General features: G+C 52.0%; 1 protein-coding gene across 1 annotated transcript; it reads left to right on the top strand.

Annotated features, from left to right (window-relative positions):
- Window positions 1-2,450: 2,450 nt before the first annotated feature.
- Window positions 2,451-9,411, top strand: LOC105491167 (SRY-box transcription factor 7). Its single transcript, XM_011757331.3, has 2 exons — window positions 2,451-2,766; window positions 6,326-9,411. The coding sequence occupies exons 1-2, from the start codon at window positions 2,529-2,531 to the stop codon at window positions 7,252-7,254; spliced, it is 1,167 nt and encodes a 388-aa protein (XP_011755633.2). The 5' UTR covers window positions 2,451-2,528; the 3' UTR covers window positions 7,255-9,411.
- The last annotated feature ends 4,793 nt before the right edge of the window (window positions 9,412-14,204 follow it).

Raw genomic sequence — 14,204 nt, 5'->3', positions numbered from 1 at the left:
ACAGCCCAGGCTTGCAAGCTCTCTGCAGAGGAAAAGCAAGAAACTAAACAAGTGCAGACAACAATCACAACACGTATTCTCTGGCCCCGTCCCCGTTGTTTTCTCTGTTGTTGCCGTCGGTGTCTGGGATCTAACTTGACCGTTCCGTGTTCCCTGGGGAGGGCGCATCTTCCTAACCTGGTGCCCGGGCGCGGCCCCACGGCTTGCGCGCTCTGCTCTGGGGCCATGCAGGGAGGGCGCTACGGGCTGGGGCGGGGAGTGGGGACACCAGTCGTCGGGAAGGGGGCGCTGTCCCCTCGTGGCCTCCGACCCTGCTGAGCACCGCCCGCGCCCTGGAGCTCAGTAGGGTCAGAAAGGGTCGGGGACGAGCTCTTCCCTGGATCTTCCGCCGCAGCTCAAGCCCCAAAGTGGGACCCTCTTTCTCCCCTTTCTCAAAGAGCTCCCTTCTCCTGGCCAGGCGCGGCCCTGGATTCCACGAGGCGCACTCTGGCCTAGGGGTTTTGCTGGAGGCACATGCGGGAAAGGGGTCGGCCACTGGAGATGGCCTGGGCTTTACAGGGTTGGGAAGTCCGCCTAGATGGAGGACAAACTCTCTGCAAACGGCCCCCACTGGGTCCCCCACCGCTCCGCCTCTGGTTCCTGGATGCTGCCCCAGCGGTGGGCACCCTGTTCTCTGCCCGTGCTGCGCAGCGCGCACCTCGCCCCATACCCTTAGATTCCCGGCCCGCCAGTGCAGCGGTTGGGGCGCACCGGCCCAGGGTGCTGCTACTGAATCCTGGCAAGCCCAGCCATCTCTTTTGTTCGAAAAGCTAATTCTCGGATGAAAATTGTCCCGGGCTCTAGAGGTGAATATTAGGACGTGAAAACAGAGACGCTGCAGTTCACCTTACACTTGCCGGGTCTTAGCCGTGGGGCCCGCTGCATGTTGCATGCAAGGCATCGGTTGCTGCGCGCGGGAACATTGAAATTCGGACTCAGGCTCACGGGCTTCATGCCTAGAGTTGTGTTAACGTCAAGCATCACAGGAAGGGTTGGAGCTTTCTCTACATTTGTCTCACCGAATCTTCACAACAGCCCTGAAAGGTCAGTCTTATCATCGTCCCGTGTTAGGATTAGGAAAGGCGATCCAGAGAGATGTGACTTGTCCAGAGTCGCACGTTCAGTCACCTAAACACTAAGACAGGTTCTGACACCGGATCCCACGGCACCCCCACCCCCACCCCCACAACGCTGCCTCCTTCCAGGATCACCTCTGTGGAGCCCGGCACATGGAGGGCGCTCAGTAAATATTGAATTCCAGGATCTAGTCAAACCTGCCGACTTTCATTCTGTAGGTGTCTGAGCCATATTTGCTCACTCATTCTGCAGGCCTTGAGCGCCTACTGTGTGCCGGCGCTTATATGAGAGTGCGGGAACAGCGCTCCACACAGGGGGCCGGGTGACATGGGAGCTGCGGTGAGCGCGAGCAAGCGACGGCCGTGAGCTCCCAGCCCGCAGTCCCCAGGCTGCACACGGGCCCGGCACGCACGGTCGGTGTACACCAGGGTGTGCAGATGAGGGAAACTGGGGGAGTTAGCAGGTCGCAGCTCAGCCAGGGGGGACGCGAGAGGGCGGGAGCGACTCCTTTCGGAGAAGCCGGACTGCCAATCCGAGGAGGAAAGAGAAAATATAAGGAGAAAATTCAGGGTGAGAAGAGCCAGAAGTGAGGGAGCTGGAGGCCTGGCCCCGGAGACTGGGTGCGGGTGGAGTGAGAGGAGAAATCAACCAGGTGGCTGAGAACCAGAACGCCGGCCTCGCCCTCCTGAGAGCCAGGGGCGGCGGGGGCGTCGCGGGGCCTTCGGCGAACACTGCACAGAACCCGAGGCGGGGTGCAGTCCCTAGCTCCGGCTCCGGCCGGCCTCTGTGGCGACCCCAGTTGGCTGGGGCTGCGGTGGCCGAAACCCGGTCATTTTAGAAAGGAATGGCAGTCGGAGTATTAAGAACGGCTGATCTGAGGGGTTCATGGTCGGTGTCTCTCACGCCCAGGCGAGCTCGGCGAAACCTGGTTGGATTGGGTTTTCCGAGGCTCCACGCGCAGGAGGGGCAGTGGAGTCTGACCCGGGCAGGCCCGGGCTGGAGCGGGCCTCCAGCGCCTGCCTTGCGGCTCTGCGGCACCTGCGGGTCCAGGTCAGGGGGCGGGAGGCGGCCCGGGCCAGCCCGGCGCAGATCCCCGGGCGGGCCCCTGGCGGTGGAGGGGCGGGCCGGGGGCGGGTGCGGGGAGGAGGCCCTGCCTCCCTCCCTTCTTCCCTCCTCCTCCCGGCAGGTTGGAGCGGGGACCCGGCGGCGGCCCGGGACGCAGGGAGGGGACCCGTGCCGACACCGAGGGAGGGGCCGCGCCGCCTTGGAGAGTCATTGGAGGACGCGGCCGCCCGAAGCTGATAAATCAGGGGCCGGGTCGCGGCTGCGGGCCAAGTTGGACGCCCCGACCGGTGCGAGGGCCAGGTCCGCGCCGGCCCCGCCAAGCTAAGCGAGGCGACCCGCGTGCGGCCATGGCCTCGCTGCTGGGAGCCTACCCTTGGCCCGAGGGGCTCGAGTGCCCGGCCCTGGACGCCGAGCTGTCGGATGGACAGTCGCCGCCCGCCGCCCCTCGGCCCCCGGGGGACAAGGGCTCCGAGAGCCGTATCCGGCGGCCCATGAACGCCTTCATGGTTTGGGCCAAGGACGAGAGGAAACGGCTGGCGGTGCAGAACCCTGACCTGCACAACGCCGAGCTCAGCAAGATGCTGGGTGAGTGAGCGCGCGGTCGGGCGGGCTGGGGGCTGGGGGCGGGGGGCGGACGGCGAGCGGCTGGCTGCCTGGCAGGGCGGGTTCGAGCGCGGAGCCTGGGGACAACCCGGCACGCGGGGCTAGGGCCCTCTTCGTGCCCGCGTGGCTGGCCGTCTGCGCGAGCGTGGGTGCTCGCGGTGCCCAGGATTCAGAGCGGGGGCACTTGGCGCGGTCCAAAGTGAAACAGCGCGGCAGGCAGGGGAGGCTCCTTTGCTGGGACAGGAGCGGAGGTCGGCGCCCCAGGGGGCGGGGAGACGGGGCAGCGGCCAGGCTGGGAAGCCTGGCCGCAGGGACCGGCACGCATGGACAGGGCAGGGATGGAAACGTCGAGGCTGGGTGGAACCGGCGTTTGCTAGAAATACCGAAGTGGGAAGACCCAGCATTCCCTGGATCTTACAATTGGGCCATCTCAGAGGAAGGCTGTCACAGATGAAATTATAATTAACGAATATTCCTGAAGAGAGACCCTGTGGAACGAATCCTTGCTTTAACTAAATAATTAAGAGAAAAACAAAACAAAAAACTTACCCCAATAGACTCGATTCGTTCATCTATTATCAGCCTCGGGGGTGTAGATAACTTGATTTGGATGCTTGGGCTGTCCTGGAACCCGGCCTTTTCCTGGGCTGTCCCCGCAGGGGCTGGGGACACGGACCCACCAGGTTCAAGAGGTCCGGAGTGAGGCTGTTAGGACACACCCGAACAACCGGAGTTCCTGTGGGGGTTTCTTTTTCCTCTGGTGTCGAGCTGAGTACTTTTCGACCCTACCTAACCCCTAACTTCTTTGCCTTTCGACGCGGTTTTTATTCGTTTTAATCGGCGAAAACCTTTCAAAGCACAAGCACTTGGTGCACGCAGCGGGAGACAGGTCCTATAAGAAGGGACGTGTGGGCACCCGAGGCCGTCTTTACCCTTCCCAAACCCCACCCTGCCCAGAACAGAGCCCTTCTTTTTTTCGTCGGAGTTCAGCGCTCAGGGCTCTTTCCCGGGGCGGAACTTTGGAGATAGGACTGACCCCCCTCTTTCTGCTGGTCAAAGCCGCAGGCCCGCAGAGCGGGTCCCAGGCCGAGCCCTCCTGCAGTTTAGCTGCTGTGTAAAGCAGTTGATGGAGTGCTGGTTGCAAAGGGCCCAGCCTCGTGGCTGGCTTCACCAACTCGCGTTAGTGGTCTGCAGCCTTCTGGGGCCTTTTCCCTCATCAAAAAACAGTAACATTTTCATTTTACACAGTGTTGGCATAAAGACAAATATATTAATATGTACAATAATAAAACATTTTCTTTAACCGATTAGTTTATATTTTTCTTTAGATTTTAAAAGAAATGAAAATATGTTTGTTGTGGATCCCCAAACATTTTTTTCCACGGACCCTGGGCACTGTGCCTGTTGACCATGCCTGCTGAGGGGGAAGCAAGCCACTGCTGTGAGGGTGATAGAGAAGGAATTCTGTGCAGGCCTGGGCCAGGGATTGGGGAGGAGGGAAGGGTGAGAAGCACGGCCCTTCGGAATTGGGGAAGCCTGCTCCCAGGAAAGGGGCAGACACACGGACACAGGAGACAGATGCTTCCTGTGAATTGGTCCCAGTCGGGCCTACACTTCAGCTTCAGGAGGTTACAGTTCATTCTGCAGAAAAAACACGGATTCCTTCCTGCTGAGCCATGTAGCTCCTGGCACTGGGTGAGGGAAACCGCAACACTGGTGCTTTTCACAATATGGACTTTGTGCACCTGTTAGCAGGGGGCAGCGGGATGATCCCCTCCACCTGTGTGACATTTCCTTCTTGGCTCTTTCCTTTCTGACCTGAGAGGAAAAGCCTGCATATGAGAGTCTCAACTTTTTCCACTATAAACCTTCCAAACCTTAACATTAAAAATGTGACCTAGTCACACTGGTATTTTTAATATATTATGATTGAGAAAGTGCATAAAGAGAAGGAGATATTTGGTAGCATTTTAAAATGAACACGTATTTTATTGATCATATAACATCCGGATACATTTAGAAGCTAGGGCCACATTTTATACTGAGACCACGGACAGGGTAAGGGGTGCACCTGAATCTTGGGTCGCTTGCAACAGCTTTGTAGCCTCAGCCACAGGCTGGGAACTGATGATCAGCCCTGAATCTGCAGCTCCTAACACTTTCAAGTCACGCTTTTAAGTGACAGCTAATGATGTTAGTTAAAAGCTCCACAGAATTTCTATAAACTTTCATCCAAGTGGTACAATGCCCTTAATCATTGCCCTACCCTGGCTGTGAGCCCCGGCCCAAGGAACCAGTCGACAGAGGTACTGAGGGCTGCTGTGTGCACGGCTCTGCACCTGGCCCTGTGCAGAATGTGCTGAATGGAACACATAGCCCTTTCCTTAGGCCTTAACCTCTAGGTTAATGCATCTCAAACTTCAGGACATATTAGCATCATGGGAGAACATGTTAAAGTTGTAGAATCCTGAGCCCACCTTAGGAGGTAGCAAAGCAACCCAAGAAGCCTTCCACCCCTAGAAAACACTGCAGGAGGGGTGTGCAGTGCACACTGAGAGATGAGGGAAGATGCTCCGGGGACTTGAAAAACAACAGACAAGCAAGCAATGGTGAATAGAAGATCAAGCACAGCCAGCATATTAGCACCAGTGGGTTGCAAGCATGGAATAATTTTTAAAGAGAGAGTTTGGAGCTGGAGAGTGTCACAATATCTTTATTTTATACTGAAGAAAATAGAGACTCAGAGAAGTGCAGGGAATGGCTTCTGCATGGAGATCTGTGGCTAAGCAGGTGCCCTGGCACCGTCAAGGGTCCCCAAAAGGTGGCTGGCTGGAAGTGATGGTTTGCATGTATATGTGTGTGCACGCATGTGTCTGGGCATGCATACATGCGTTGCAGGCAGATGTTAGCATTCCGGCCTGGGTCATCCAGCAGGGTCCTATTTGACCTTCAGAGGTAAGGAATAGGCATTTGTTAACCTAAGTGAAAATCTCTGATTTACTGACATCTGTGAAACTATTGACTGAGCCTGAGTTCCCTCCCAGAAAGGGCTGTGAGATTTATGCCATAGGTAACTATGACAGTATCTTTTTAGCCTGCACTAATCAATGAAGGCAGAGATTTTCATGAGAATGCACAAATGTTTAGAATGGACCCTCGAAGGGTAAAAAGAGCCCCAATCAATATTGTGATCATTAGGTATTTTCTTCCTGTAGCTGAATATGGTCAGGTGGGCTTTTTTCACTGGGGACCCTGCATTGTAGCCTGGGCATGCTCTGGTGGCTCTTACAGGAGAGGCGATGCTCTCTGTGTGCACAGTGCACGATCTGGCTTTATGGATGCAAGCAGAGGTGTTGATTTCGCCTCACTGTGTCTGCAGGATCTGGGTTGGGAAGAGGGTGCAAGAGGTGCCCGTGTCCTCTGTGACTGAGAGGGTGAAGGGAGGTGTGTGTACATGTGCCCATGTGTGTGTACGAGTGTGCATGTGCAATGCCTGAGGGGCACAACACTGAGCATGGCCTCCTCTGCCTTGTGTGAGCAGGAAAGTCGTGGAAGGCACTGACGCTGTCTCAGAAGAGGCCGTACGTGGACGAGGCGGAGCGGCTGCGCCTGCAGCACATGCAGGACTACCCCAACTACAAGTACCGGCCGCGCAGAAAAAAGCAGGCCAAGCGGCTGTGCAAGCGCGTGGACCCCGGCTTCCTCCTGAGCTCCCTCTCCCGGGACCAGAACGCCCTGCCGGAGAAGAGAAGCGGCAGCCGGGGGGCGCTGGGGGAGAAGGAGGACAGGGGTGAGTACTCCCCCGGCACTGCCCTGCCCAGCCTCCGGGGCTGCTACCACGAGGGGCAGGCTGGTGGTGGCGGCGGCGGCACCCCGAGCAGTGTGGACACGTACCCGTACGGGCTGCCCACACCTCCTGAAATGTCTCCCCTGGACGTGCTGGAGCCGGAGCAGACCTTCTTCTCCTCCCCCTGCCAGGAGGAGCACGGCCACCCCCGCCGCATCCCCCATCTGCCAGGGCCCCCGTACTCACCGGAGTACGCCCCCAGCCCTCTCCACTGTAGCCACTCCCTGGGCTCCTTGGCCCTTGGCCAGTCCCCCGGCGTCTCCATGATGTCCCCTGTACCCGGCTGTCCCCCATCTCCTGCCTATTACTCCCCGGCCACCTACCACCCTCTCCACTCCAACCTCCAAGCCCACCTGGGCCAGCTCTCCCCGCCTCCTGAGCACCCTGGCTTGGATGCCCTGGATCAACTGAGTCAGGTGGAACTCCTGGGGGACATGGATCGCAATGAATTCGACCAGTATTTGAACACTCCTGGCCACCCAGACTCTGCCACAGGGACCATGGCCCTCAGTGGGCATGTCCCCGTCTCCCAGGTGACACCAACGGGTCCCACAGAGACCAGCCTCATCTCTGTCCTGGCTGATGCCACGGCCACGTACTACAACAGCTACAGTGTGTCATAGAGCTGGAGGCGCCGCGTCCAGCCAGCCCTCACACCCTCTCCTTCCTGTGCCCTGAGTGGCGGGGGAGCCCGGCAGCCACACTAGCTTTCCTCCCACCACTCAGGGCAGGGAGGTCTGAACTGTGGCCCCAGAGCCTTTGGCCTAAGCTGGACTCTGCTTATCCGAGTGCCGCCTCCATCCCCTTCCCCACATTCAAGCCCCTGCAGCCTGCATTTTAAGTATATTCCTTCAAGTGAGTTTTCCTCCAGCCCCTGAGAGTTGCTGTCTCCCAGTAGAATATTCACCGACCTCTTTTCTTTGTAGCCATCGTCGAAACTAACGGTGGGACAGACTTGATAGCCGAGGTCCCTTCTGGTCCACAGTTTTCTGATTTAGGGTTCTCTCAAGGTTAATAAAGGAAGATGGGGAAATCTGACTCATTAATGAGCTCACTAACCTATGATCTGGTGATAATTTTGTGTGCACAGCCCAAGGACCACGAGGCTTTCTGCACTTTCTGCACTCCTTTCCAAAATGACCACAAAATTCCAAAGGGACTCACAATTTGACAAAAAACAGTCAACCTGATTTGAGACATTAACCAGTATGGCTACCTATATTACAGAAAATGGGATTGAGTTAAAACTATTTTATTTTAAATATACATTTTAAAGCAGTTCTCTCTCTCTCTCTCTCTCTCTCTCTCTCTGTCTCTGTCTCTGTCTCTCTTTATTATACACACACTTCAAGAGAATATGCACAGTCTAGGCCGGGCATGGTGGCTCACGCCTGTAATCCCAGCACTTTGGGAGGCCGAGGCGTGTGGATCACCTGAGGTCAGGAGTTCAAGACCAGCCTGGACAACATGATGAAACCCTGTCTCTACGAAAAATACAAAATTAGCTAGGAGTGGTGGTGCACACCTGTAATCCCAGCTACTTGGGAGGCTGAGGCAGGAGAATGTCTTGAACCTGGGAGGTAGAGGTTGCAGTGAGCCAAGATTGCATCATTGCACTCCAGCCTCGGCAACAAGAGTGAAACTCCATTTCAAGGAAAAAAAAAAAAAGAATCTGCACAGTCTGAATATATAAAAGGAGTGTGAGAGACACATGCCCACTTCATGCAACTCTTAAAGTCTAAATCAGATATTTTTATTAACAATGACAGCTTCTTGCCAACTCCCTGTTTCTGATGACCCAAAGAGCCCGGGTTCCTAAAAGGACTTTACAACCAAGCAAAGTCACTGTCCTCAAATCTGGATATACACTTCCCCCTCTGTAGATTTGAAAGGTGCTTCCTTCCCAGCCGTCTCCAGTTTCTTTACTCTCTTTTCTGGGATTTCTTCTTCTCTTCTTTCTACTCTTCCTCCACTGCTGAACTAGTCGCTAACTCAAACAGCCCCTGACTTAGCCCAAGCATGCTTCCTCCAGCAGCAGTGAGAGTGTGCCTTCCTCACCAGCCAGGTCCTCAGGCAAAGTCCTCAGCCGGTGCTTTAGAGCAACTTCCCACAAATCAGAAACTCACTGTGATTCCAAAAATGTTTCTGAGCCCTGGACACCTGACCCCAAAACATTTTCATCTTTCTCCCAGACCTCCTGTGAAGGAGCATGTGTAACAGTGTGCTGAAAGACAGTTGTTGTTTTTTTTTTATTTTAGCATATTATTTCCTGTATGAAATATGTTTTATATAATCTCCTATTATTTTTATCTTATGTTTTGTATTGTTGATAAATCCTTTTTGCCCTCCCAAGATGTCCTATTGTAAAATCACTTATAAGATATGATTACTCTTTATGCTATTACTTTATATGCCATTTGGTAATAAATAGTAAATTGTTGATGATATGATTGACGGGTGTGCAGTCCAGAGCATGTATGAATAATCTCATAAAACAGTATCACAGCCATTAAGCTAAACTGTTTCATTTTTTTGAAAGAACGACACATACTTTGAAACAGTTGTCAATATTAATTTGTTGAAAATATTTAATTTAAATAAACGTTTTTGTACCATGACTATTCTGTCTTTTGAAATATAGTTTTGCAAAAAGAAACAGTTTCCAAGTAAGACATAAATATTACATCGAGTGCTACTTGCGGTATTGATTAAAATGTTTTCTACATCAACTTTTTTATTTTAAAAAGTTATTATCTGGTAGGGATGGTTTATTTCATTTGAGTTATGCTAAAGAGATAAATCCAAATTTTACACATTGGAACCTGCTGTTTTTATTGATGATGAAAGAAAATGTCAACTCATGACCTACATGTAGAACAATTTTCTCCTCGTGATGACTTTACACTCGTAAAGTGGAATGAGGTGACTATCAGGCTGTCTGAAGAATGAAAGTAAGTTTTGTCTACTTGTTTGCTCACTTAAGACTGTCACAGCTAATTTGTTTGTTTGTTTGTTTGTTTTTTGTATGTTTAGTGGAGATGGGGTTTTGCCATGTTGGCCAGCCTGGTCTCGAAATCCTGACCTCAAGTAATCCACCTGCCTCGGCCTCCCAAAGTGCTGGAATTATAGGCGTGAGTGTGGTGGCGGGTGCCTGTAATCTCAGCTACTTGGGAGGCTGAGGCAGGAGAATTGCTTGAACCCAGGAGGCGGAGGTTGCAGTGAGCTACGATCGCACCACTGCACTCCAGTCTGGGCGATGGAGTGAGACTCTGTAAAAAAAAAAAAAAAAAAAAAAGACTGTCACTTTTTTTCTTCTTTTTGAAATAATCTGGAAACACACCTGTGTTTATGGATGTGCTGTGGAAATATATCACAGGCTCTCAGAACTCACTGGGACATTGTGGAGAAGGCAGGAGAGCACACAGAGTAATAATAAAAGGATGCAAATCTAGTGAGGATTAGGAGCAACATCCCAGCCAAAAAGCACTGGAAGAAACTGAGGATGACTCAGTCCCTGTGCAGGTCACCTCTGTCTGGCTTTTGTCTATGGGGAAGCAGTTGTAACTTGCTGAAGTTAAGGGCAGCCGTGTGTTTTCCCAGGCCCTCTGGGCCAAGGAGTGGGTCTTGGGAGAGCCCAGATGGGCATGCGTGTTCCCTTCAGTTTTGATCCTAATCTATAGTCATTACTTTAATAGCACTTTATAGGTGTACAGAGCTTTACGGAAAGTTTTATGGGCTATTTCTCATCCACAGCCCCAGGTGGGGCCCGTCATCCACCCACCACATTGTGCAGCAGGGGACATGGAAGCCCAGGGTGGGCGTGGGCGAAGGGTGGCTGGCTCGTGTGGTCCTGTTACCTGGGTTTTAGCATTGTCAGATGTGTGTTGGCAGCATTAGTCGGTCTCACTGCTGGGGTTGGTGCTGCCTGATTTTTCCCACTTTACTATGGCATGGAGTCATATGAGGTCTAGTTCATACCCATCACGGCCCAGGGAAAGAAAGAAAGAGGAGAGGAAATCATAGGCCAGAGTGAGATGATGTTGAAGACTTTGCTATCCAGGCCGGTGGCTGCGGCCGTGGCCCGTGCCAGTCTGCAGAGTCACCAGCTGCCTGGAGCTCCTGTCTAGCAGTGCCTGCCTGGATAGCAAGGTATGCTATAATTCATGCCTATCATTCCAGCACTTTGGGAGGCCGAGGCAGGTGGATTACTTGAGGTCAGGATTTCGAGACCAGGCTGGCCAACATGGCAAAACCCCATCTCCACTAAACATACAAAAATAAACAAACAAACAAACAAACAAACAAATTAGCTGTGACAGTCTTAAGTAAGCAAACAAGTAGACAAAACTTACTTTCATTCTTCAGACAGCCTGATAGTCACCTCATCCCGTCACTGCCTCGTGGGCATGTTTCATTCCAGGACACACTGTGGGGGCATGGTTTCTGTCTCTGGGAAGGCAGGAAGCAGGCTGACAACCGGGCTGCTCTTCCACGTGCTCAGCTGCGGGTGAGACAGTCGTGCCCAGGAGCCAGGGGCATCTCTGAGTTTTAGTTGCCCATTCTGGGCACATCGCTGCCTCTGGCGCAAAGAACATGTCTTGCTTTAGCCAATGGGAATCGATGGCAATGCACAGTTAGAAGTTCCTTTTCCGAATCCTGTGTGCTGCCGTTCCACCCTTTTCCCTAAGGTCCCTCAGCGCCGGCTCGTTGCCCAGGGCACACAGGTAGCACCAGGGTGGGTTCACTGTGGCTCCCACTCTGGGCCCCTCGTTGTGCAGGGTCCTGGGAGGGGCCTAGTCATGTGTTCACATGGCCACTGGTTTGTAAAACCTTTGCAAAAAGGAAAATGCTTTTGTATTCTTTAAGAGTTCCCCACCCCCTGCCCCAATTGTGCAAGCCATAAGCCTCAGAACACCAGGCTCAGTCCCCATGTGAGCACCCCTGTGATTGCCCCTGTTCTTTCCAGCAGCCTCTCACGCAGCCCTTGCCTGCTGCAGTGTACCCTACCACAGGGAAGCCTGTGGGGCCCGGGAGATTCTTGCCTTCTCTCTGCTCCTGTGTTTTCACCAATGCTAATCCTTGATTCCCTGACCTGGGCGACCCTCACTTCCGTCACCATCTGGTGACATCACACTCACTGTCCTAGTCCAGCTCAGACACGCCCAACCTCGCTCAGCAGAGGGGCCAGTCACTGTCCTCCCCAGGCGGCCACAGGACTCAGGCGGACCTTGGTTACTGCGCTCACCGCCAGGCCTGGAACCATCCGCCCTGTGCACTCTCTCCCACAGGTGACCCACAGAGGCTGCTGGAGAAACAAACGAATGAACATATAAATTAAAAGATCACCTGGGATGCCTTGTAGGTATGCCAGTTAATCTTGGTGGTAAAGACCTGAATGAACCCTTCTGCGTCCCTAACTTTACCTTCCATTTCCCTGGAAACCAAGACCCTGGGGCCTTTGTGTGTGTCCTTCTTGGGGCTCTGAAGCTGGGTCTGATGTGGCCACGACTATTCTTCTGCACCTGCTGGAGCGTAGCCTGGCAGAACTGGGGTGGGAGATGGGCACGGAGACACAGGGAGAGCACTCCTCTCCCACCCCAGCGTGGAGCAGCAGAAGAGGGCTGAGGGCAGAAGATTGCTGTCATCGCTCTCGCCTCCCTTTTCTTTTGAGGAGGCTATGCTCCTGGTTTCATCCCAGTGAAAGGAATTTGGAAGGGACGGGTGGGAGGGAGGAAGGAGGAAGGAAGGAAGGAAAAGAAGAGAGAGACATCTATATGAATCTACTTAGCTATCTGTCTATATATCTATCATCTATCATCTGTCCATTCACCCCATCTCTCTCTGTCTTTCCTTCTTTATTTATCCTTCCATCCACTCCTTAATCCATACACACCCATCCATCAATCCAGCCAGTCATTCAGCCTACGTTTTTCTTTTTCTTTCTTTAGTCCTTCCTTTCTCTCCTTTCTTTTTTCTTTTCCTTTCTCTTTTTTCTTTTTCTTTCTTTTTCTTTTCCTTTCTTTTTTATTTTCCTTTCTTTTTCTTTTTTCCTTTCTCTTTTTCTCCTTTCTTCCTCCCTCTTTCCCTCCCTCCCTTCTTTCTTTCTTTTTTCTTTCTTTCTCTGTTTCCTTTCTCTTTCTTTCTCTTTCTTTCTTCCTTTCTTCCTTTCTTCCTTTCTCTCTTTCTCTCTTTTTTTTTTCTCTATTCATCCATCAGCTTACCCACACATATACCTGTACATCCAGCCGGCCAGTCATACATCCTCCTACCCACCCACACCTCCATTCATCCATCCCATACCTTACCCGCCTTCTCACCTGCCCATCTATTATCTATCCATCCATCCATCCGTTTATTCACTGATATTTCAATTCTCAAAAGGGACATATAGTGTTTGTCGGAAATATAGAAAAAAATAACATCATAAAGAAAAAAAAATAAGTCATCGATTGTCCACAACTTAGAGACATTAATGGTAATACTTTGGGTATATATCTATGAAGCCCTTTTTTCTTTTTTTGATGTAGATATAATGCATATATACGTATCTTCTGTAATAGACATTTTATCCATAATATTAAATAAACTTTTTTCCATGCCATTAAATTTCATTTTTCTGCAAAAGATGTTCTCTTCCTAGTTGAAAGATTAATATAAAAAAACGGGGGGGGGAAGAAAAACCACCCACTCCGTGACCTTTTTTCAATACACTCATGTTTGTACACTGAATTCCCTAGTCCCACATCCATGCACACATGCTGTGAACATTGTGTAGCTATAGATGCCATTTGCATTCAGCTTTCTCCATTCAATATTCTGTTGTAGAAATTTTACCACATTCATATCCATCTTAATTTTTATCATTTTTGATGACTGCAGAATACCGCAGTGAATACACAGCGCTTTCGACCATCCCTTTGCTATCAGATCACTAAATTGTTGCTCTTTTGCCGTTATCAACAGCACCGCAGTGAGTCTATTGGTTTGCACTCACAGCTGGATTCCCAGCAGGAGGTCACTGGGTCTAAGCGCATGAGCATGTTTGCAGGCTTTGCTTCAAATGGTTCATTGGTTTCCCAGAGTCTCAATTGATTGTCGAAGGAAAAATGACTCCATTCCATTCCCAGAATGAACTCACTTTTTCTTAACGGGAAGAATTAAAGTCTGAAGACTATTTATAAGACTGCCTGAAATCTGACTGGGCTCCGTTGCGTCACTTGTCCTGGCACCTCTGCCTTCTCCTGTGCTTCCTGACGGCTTCCAATAGCAAAAAGCGTCCCTTTTCCCAGACACCACCGTGAATGACACACTCTTCCTTGGCTTCTGACCCATTTCTACTGCTCTCAGCCCAAGATGTGTGAAAGTGGTTTTTATCCTGAGTTTAAGCATCAACCTCTTATATGGGGCAAAGGATTGCTCTGTGAGTTACCGAGGCAACTGGATTGGTCCTCCCAGGTTTCCCAGGTACACGCGCCCATGCTGCTGGTTGCATCTTCAGGTCGCTCGGAGCTCCTGATACAGGGGGAGGATGCCCGAAAGCAGCCGGGACCTGGGGGCACGGTCTGGCCCTACC

Source organism: Macaca nemestrina, chromosome 8 (genome assembly GCF_043159975.1).
Source record: "Macaca nemestrina isolate mMacNem1 chromosome 8, mMacNem.hap1, whole genome shotgun sequence".
Taxonomy (NCBI): Eukaryota; Metazoa; Chordata; class Mammalia; order Primates; family Cercopithecidae; genus Macaca; species Macaca nemestrina.
Note: the sequence above shows the minus strand (reverse complement) of the source record. Positions and strands in the feature narration are given on the sequence as shown.

What these genes read in the sequence shown, in the direction of transcription:
- LOC105491167 (XM_011757331.3), top strand. Translation starts at nt 2,529, where the DNA reads ATGGCCTCGCTGCTGGGAGCCTACCCTTGGCCCGAGGGGCTCGAGTGC. An exon ending in CGAGCTCAGCAAGATGCTGG is followed by an intron (nt 2,767 to 6,325) that starts GTGAGTGAGCGC and finishes TTGTGTGAGCAG; the next exon opens with GAAAGTCGTGGAAGGCACTG.